This window comes from Eucyclogobius newberryi, unplaced genomic scaffold, assembly GCF_026437365.1.
Source record: "Eucyclogobius newberryi isolate DKJ021-1_F unplaced genomic scaffold, fEucNew1.0.hap1 SCAF_21, whole genome shotgun sequence".
Taxonomy (NCBI): domain Eukaryota; kingdom Metazoa; phylum Chordata; class Actinopteri; order Gobiiformes; family Gobiidae; genus Eucyclogobius; species Eucyclogobius newberryi.
The window spans coordinates 20,953,370-20,961,234 of NW_027315846.1; the positions used below are offsets into that span (position 1 = coordinate 20,953,370).

At 40.9% G+C, this 7,865-nt stretch overlaps 1 protein-coding gene across 1 annotated transcript; it reads left to right on the forward strand.

Moving 5' to 3' along the window:
- Nucleotides 1–4,847: 4,847 nt before the first annotated feature.
- On the forward strand, nucleotides 4,848–5,757 carry dio3a (iodothyronine deiodinase 3a). Its single transcript, XM_072458233.1, has one exon. The coding sequence runs from the start codon at nucleotides 4,981–4,983 to the stop codon at nucleotides 5,755–5,757; it is 777 nt and encodes a 258-aa protein (XP_072314334.1). The 5' UTR covers nucleotides 4,848–4,980.
- The last annotated feature ends 2,108 nt before the right edge of the window (nucleotides 5,758–7,865 follow it).

The following is a 7,865-nucleotide window of genomic DNA, read 5'->3' on the forward strand; positions in this document are numbered from 1 at the left end:
ATGTTCATTGTGAGGAGACAAAACAGACATTTTTTTCTCTCTCTGCTGCATTCGTAGAGTCAGCTGGGGTGAGACTAAGCTGACCCCCCTTCCTTCAGTCCCTCCCTCACCTCCCTCTATCCCTGTCTGACACACTGTGAGCTGCCGATGAATGACATCTTCCCTATGGAGCATATTGAACCTTATACTCACACAACCTGGGAGCTGGGAGTTTAGAGCCGTGCGAGGGTGATGGTTATGCATGAATCCAGATGCAGAAATCCCACGGCGCTATAGGCAGCCGCTCCTTGCAATCATTGAAAGAGGCCTGTGCTTTGTATACCTTTGTATAAGTGCTTTAAGTCATTGGCACTGGCACTTTGCTTTGAATGTTAGTTGGATGTATTCCCTCTGCTGGCAACACTTAAAAGTTAACCAAGTTGAAGAGAAAATTAGCAGCATGACCATAGTCAACATAATGCTACATGAGTGAGGACATTTTGATTTAATTGTATTTTAATGTTTCAGTTTACATTTAAATATTTTCTATCCGTAACAAGTTTTTTATTTGTTTTTTAAAAGTTTTTTATACTTTTAAAAAACTTAACCTTGGTATTTCTTAAAATTCCTTAGCTAGCGCTAACTCTAGGACAAAAGGCGCCAATATGATGCAGTAAAAAAGAAAACTGTAATACGCTATGTTCATAGCAGCAATATGTGATCCTGACCAACTGTAAATATTCAGACCAAGTGTATTTAGTATTTAATTTATTTGAAAAGTCTACATTTTATGCATGCTATATATGCTCTTTTGATATAATTTGCTACTAAGCAAATTATATCAAAAGAGAAAGTCCCTTGTTTGTGAATTATGTTCACTGACAATGGCAATAAAGCTCTTTATGATTCTAAAAGGACACATTTTATGCAAATGACCTCATCAAAAGCCTACCTGGGGTTGTGTTTTGCTACGTTCGTGCTTGTCTCATTAATCCTTTTTAAAAGGTTCTCTTGAGTCTTAGAATTCACTTAACCATGAATCATTTCCAGACTTTTTTTATTTAATGTTTAATTCTTTCTGACTGCTGCCAGTAGATGGCAGGCCAACACCAAACACAAGCCTGCCAGTAGATGGCAGGCTAACACCAAACACAAGCCTGCCAGTAGATGGCAGGCTAACACCAAACACAAGCCTGCCAGTAGATGGCAGGCTAACACCAAACACAAGCCTGCCAGTAGATGGCAGGCTAACACCAAACACAAGCCTGCCAGTAGATGGCAGGCTAACACCAAACACAAGCCTGCCAGTAGATGGCAGGCTAACACCAAACACAAGCCTGCCAGTAGATGGCAGGCTAACACCAAACACAAGCCTGCCAGTAGATGGCAGGCTAACACCAAACACAAGCCTGCCAGTAGATGGCAGGCTAACACCAAACACAAGCCTGCCAGTAGATGGCAGGCTAACACCAAACACAAGAAGGAGGAGGCTAATGATGCAGAAATAGTGTGTGTTTTCTAAATATTGGCTTTGTCTTTAACCTAAAATACCAGAGCAAAGACACGCAAGACCATGTTTAATGGCAAATAAAAATAGGAAAAAATGCATAATATGTGCGTTTTAACAGCGGAAATTTGCTCTAAAACACAAAGGAGATTCATGGATTAGGTGTTATATGATGGATGTGTGTAAATGAAACCTCTGATATGTTTGTTTAAAAGTGAATTTTGCCCAAAAAAGTATGCCTCCTACACATCCATGCGTAATCTATACTCTCCCCAGACACAGACAGACAGTGTGCAGAGCCCAGTTGGCCTGTATCGCTCCAAGTTTGTTATATTTATTCATATACTATAAAAATAACTATAGTATATATTATATACTATAGTGTTTAATGACTATTTTGATAGACAAAATACTCTAATTTTTATTTTGTAAAAACAACTGAAGCATGTTTTTTCAGTGTTAAAAGAGTTTGATTTCTTTTCAATTCAAAATTAAACAAATGATCTTCCATATATAGAAAATGTCATTCATTCACTGGCAATTTTCAGAAATATCCGAAGAAAAACGTTCCCATGGTTCAACAGGATCCTGTCAGAAACATCGTGGTGTTCGGGCTTAATTGGTCAAGACTCCATTAGCTGGACGTCATACTGCCAAAGAAAGAACCAAAACACAAATCCAAGAACTATCATTTCTCACAGTGCCTCTGCCCTTGAACCCACTGTATGTTGATGGAAAAACACCACTTAAAATGAAGAATAGATAATGAGTCAGTCTCTTCCCATTCAAAGCGACATGTTGGCTGTGGGTCCGGTGAGGACGCTGCAGCAGACCTACCGTAGTGTCAGCGTGGACCCTGGACAGGAGCCAGTCTCTCACACTTGGAGAAGACAATTGCCCTGTTCTGTGGGAGGCTCCGGTTCACCGTGTTCTACACCGTGTCCTTGGGCTGAGAGGGGACTGGAACAGGAACCTTGCCCCGGCCAGAGGAGGCTTTGGGTGCATGGGACAATAAATGCATGACAAGTGATCCAAGGGAGAGAGACAGCGTGTGTGTGTGCTGGACAAAAGTCTTAGCAAAACTAATTAGGATCACAGCACCAAGGGAATGTTGTTATTACTCAGCTGTTTATTAGCTGTTTATTGGTTGCATTAGTGACTGGGATAATGCCTTGTATGTTGTCTCTCAAACCTGAGCCATTATAATGTGAACTTCTTTATTCAAACACCTTTTTCACTCATTTGGCGTAAGAAACAAATGCTGCACACTTTATTTGGGTGTTTTTCTGTGTATATAAAGTGCTGTATTATGTATTTTGTGATATGTGGTATTTAGTTGATGATAAAAGAGACTACCAAAAGAGCTGATTTCAAAAATATGATTTGCTGTGTAATTTTTTAAGTGTTTTGAGTGGTATTTCTGTACTTTTGTAGTTAATTCCACAATCTATTCACCATTCACATTTAGTACAAGCTCATTTGAACATTTCTGATGTAATACCATTGGCGTTGCCCTCAAAAATGTTGATACGGCTATATACTGTATTGTATATATATGTGTATTGACGGACTTCTTGGCAATACATGTATGGAAATGGAGATGCGTATTGTGATACTTTTAAACAACATGCAGTAAATTCATTATAAATTGCTGGGTTTTACATTAAATAAGCTGCTGCTGCTGCTGAATTAAAGCTGAATCTGCTGGACTGATGAAGTGAGTTATTCAGATTGTATTCTGATATTAAGGGTATTGTAAACCTGAAATTCCCATGCATGTTGTTTTATTACACAATCAAAACATGTTTTTAATAAACTTTTAACAACAGTTTTAAGAGAAGTCCATATATCAGGGTACGTACCGTATGAAGCTATGAGTATTGGGATAGGTATTGTATCATAGACTCTATATCAGGTATTGTATCGTGACGTGCAATAGCCCGCCTTAAATGCCTTAAATACTGTCACCGGGATAATATCAATATTGCAAACACCTAAATCCTAGACCTGAATTCTATACGCTCCTTTGGACTGTGAAACCAGAATCGGAAAAGGAAACACGTGTCTGTAATATGAGAAACACGTGCTTTTATCTCTTGTCTCCAGATATAATCAGCCACGGGTCCAGAAAATGTTCTAAATATTAAAAAAAGAATCTAAACTTATGTCTCAGATTTTCCCAGAGTGTTACTTTATAGAGGTACTTTGGAACTTTTTTCTTAATTCTGCTATTTTAAAGCCAGGTCCACTGAAGTAGTCTGGAGCAACAGATGTATAAGACGTTAGAATGCAGTTTGGACCAGTTTGGTTGGCCGCTGGAAAACGTGGAACAGACAAGTGTTAGGCTAAGCTCCAAGGAAAATATAGCTTTGTGCTGATGCAATGTATAGTTGAACATGAGATCTCTGCCAGCGGCTGTGAATTGTGGGAGACATACAGTATTCTGCATTACGAATTAGAGCCCGAAAAGTAGCCAATACATGTAGCAATATTCACAATTATGAATATTTTTATGAGCAGGGATCACCATGAAGTGTCTGACTAACTAAACCAGGCATGTCCAAACAATGGCCAGGGGGCCAAATGCGGCCTTCAGACCAATTTTTGTTTTTGCTTCCTGCCAAGTTGGCCCAAATAACAGAAAGTATATAACTGAAAAAAAATGTTTTTGTTTAGTTACAAAAATGTTAATGTAAAATTGGTAAAATTCAAGCATTTTGATGTTATACCAACTTACTGTTAATGTTCAAAGTCTTATTAAAGGCGTGGAGGCATCTTAACCATGTCAAATACAACATTTCATTCGACAAGTTTAACATTGTTGGGTTGTTTGTGGCCCTCTGCTCCTCTAAGTTTCAAAATGTGGCCCTCGGTGAAAAAAGTTTGGACACCCCTGAACTAAACTAACTAAAAACAAACTAGGTCAAAACTAAACTACTAATGAACCGTAGGTAAATAAATACATAACTAGGACTAACTGACTAAATATGACTAACTAACTAACTAACTAACTAAATAAATACTAACTAACTAACTAACTAACTAAATAAATAAATGTATTTTCAGATATCTTATAGCCTACATGTTTTATCTGTAAGAATGAAAGGGGATGAACTGTTTGCGTAGCTTTTTGTTAAGTCCTCAAATCAATCGTTTATGAATGACACTTTGCAAACACCATAAACAAATAAGTCATACATGTCACGTGCGTCACAGTCGGGTCACAGTGGACTTTACGCACTTGTTATGTATTAGTTTTTTTTAGTTGTTCGTGTTTAATTCCCGGCTTGAATCCCTCAGGTCCCCTCTCTGGGGGACTCCTCCGCGCGCTCCTCTGGCTGCGGCTCAGAGCCTGGAGTTGACAGAAGGTAATCCCCGCCATGTGAGGGCACGGCCCCTCTTCGGAGGCGGGGTGTGCATCTTTCAATGTGCCGGTGCTATAAAGCCAGGCCCATGTTAGCGGGATATGAGAGGCGCCGTGCGGGTGCGCTCACATGCAAACTATGAAGGCGGTGAAGAGCGCGGTGGTGTGCCTGGTCCTACTGCCCCGCTTCTTCATGACCGCGCTCATCTTCTGGCTCCTGGACTTTCTGTGCATCAGGAAGAGAGTGTTCTTCCAGATCAAGGAGCAGGACGACTCTCTGGACCCGCCGCTGTGCATCTCAGACTCCAACCGCCTGCTCAGCCTGGAGTCTCTGAAGGCGGTGTGGCACGGGAACAAGCTGGACTTTCTCAAAGCGGCGCACTTGGGGCAGGAGGCGCCCAACACGGAGGTGGTGCAGCTGGAGGACCAGAAGCGCGCGCGCCTCCTGGACTACGCGCTGGAGAACAGACCTCTCATCCTAAACTTTGGCAGCTGCACCTGACCCCCGTTCATGGCGCGCCTCAAAGCCTTCCAGAGCGTGGTGCAGCAGAACGCGGACATTGCGGACTCCGTGCTCGTCTACATCGAGGAGGCGCATCCCTCTGACGGCTGGATGAGCACGGACGCGCCGTACCAGATCCCGCGGCACAGGTGTCTGGAGGACCGGCTGCACGCGGCGCGCCTGATGCGCTCCGAGGTGCCCGGGTGTCTGGTGGTGGTGGACAGCATGGAGAACGCGTCCACCGCCGCGTACGGAGCGTGCTTCGACAGACTGTACATCCTCCACCAGGGGAGGATCGTGTACCAGGGCGGCAGAGGGCCAGAGGGATACCGCATCTCCGAGCTCAAAGCCTGGCTGGAGCAGTACCGGGAGAGCGCGGAGAAAGCCCAAGCATGGACAGTCTAGTTTATATGTGTATGTTGCATTTTTTCTTATAACAGTTTCATTTGGTCTCATTTTCATCAGATTGTATTGTTTAGACTGAGCATTTAAAGCTGAAATTGACACAAGTCAGAGAAACTGTCATTTGGTTTTCCTTCATTTATTGTTTGTAATCCTTTTTATTGTCGATTCATAGATTCTCATTCTCAGGTCACGATTTGATGTTATTCAGTTTTTTAGCTTGATAAATGTTCCGGAATTTCGCCAAACCTCAACTGTGAAACAAGTCAAACTATCACTAAAACGTTGATGTCAAAGTGTTACTGACTCTAATACTTGAATGCCTTCATCTTGAACAGCAGTTTGAACTTAACAACTTTAAATAATGTAACTTACGACGTGTGTGTGTCGTCTCTGCTCACACTGAGAATATGTTCTTGTGAGACGTCCACACGATGAAAAGAAGATTAACATTTGAGCTCCACACTGCCGTTTTTGGAACAACACCTCTAATGTCTCCTCTACAGAGCCTTCCATAGACTGATATTTATTTCACTGAACAAAGTATTTGTTGTACATGATTGTATTGTTCTATTTGTAAAGAGTTGTGTCTTTGGGACAGGGGAACACGCTCTGCTTCGGCCCCCAGCACTGTTGTGAAGTTCAGTTTGTCAAGGGGCTCGTCCCACGGAGCTGACACTGATGTCCCGTACTGGGGAGCGCAGGCTACACGCGGTTCTGGTCCTCACTGCACGGTTTTGTACATATTGTTACAATTTTTTGATATATTTTTCATACAATAAACATTTTTAGATTTTAATCCTGTGGTCCAGATTGTCATTTTGGTGCGAGCTGATGTTGTCTCCCTCAAATGGAGGTTGTAGGGTCGAATATGCAGAGGGAAAACAATACAAGCTTTGTATTCAAGTCTCCAAATCCATCTTCGTTTTATAGGCTTACATAACAAGAACAACGAGAAGATAAAATCAAATAAAAACAGTGAGGGGTGTTTCAGGATTATGCCCAACCTGCTAGTGTCAGTGGTGGAAAGTAACAAAGTAAAAAACAAGAGTATTGTATTTAAGTAAATATTTTAGCTATCTTTAAGCTACTTTACTCAAGTCTTTACTTTTACTTCATTACATATGAGAGCAGGAATTTGTACTTTCATTACATTTGCTGTAGAAAGTACTACATATGGTTTTAGGGGTTATATTTAAGGTAGTATCCTGCCTGAAGGGTTTAAGTTCAGCTTTAAGAAAAACAAAATACATTGGGACCCAAAATGTAATAAGAAATGTATTCAAAAGTTCAGCACAATTCTATGAAAATTACCACATTTATCACTTTAACATTTTCTATGTGAAATATTTGTATTTTTTACTCTATCTATACACTTTTCAGCAGATACTTTTAATAGAATGTTTAATTATTTTGGACATGTATCTGTGATAACAAAATTCTACAAAAATATACATATGAAATACTCCACAACTGCCCTCACTGGTAACTTCCTGGCTAAATAAAGGACACATAAATACATATAAAATCTTATAAGAAGTAAAAACAGATTGATCTTAGGCCCAAAAATGCCAACGTACAATGGATACAAAACAAAACCCTTCACAGAACACATTACAGATGAGCTAAAATGGGTTTTACATCAGAGATCTGCACACATTTCACTCAGAAAAGACACATATATCCACACAACCTGGCACTGCACTCAGCTCAAACACTTTTGGGAAGGGGCCACACAGTCACTATCCACTACTATGGGATCTCACAATAATTACTGATAAAACTACAAACTTCAAACACTCCTCACTGCTCTAACCATCGCCAAGAAAACGATCCTCATGAACTGGAAAACCTGCAGTAGCACACACATGAACCACTGGAAACATCTTCTCACGACTTCATTACAATGGACTATACATCTCCCCCTATAACCACTCATCTGAAACTGACCTCCCCCACCCAATGCCCTCTGACCTTTTACAACTCTGAGCCCCTTCTCTTCTTCCTCATCTTCCACTCTTCACACACTTCAGTCATCTACCAACTTTATGTAAATGTCTGTGAGCCACACCACTTTTGCTATATCATTACTATCACTATCATTGTAACAA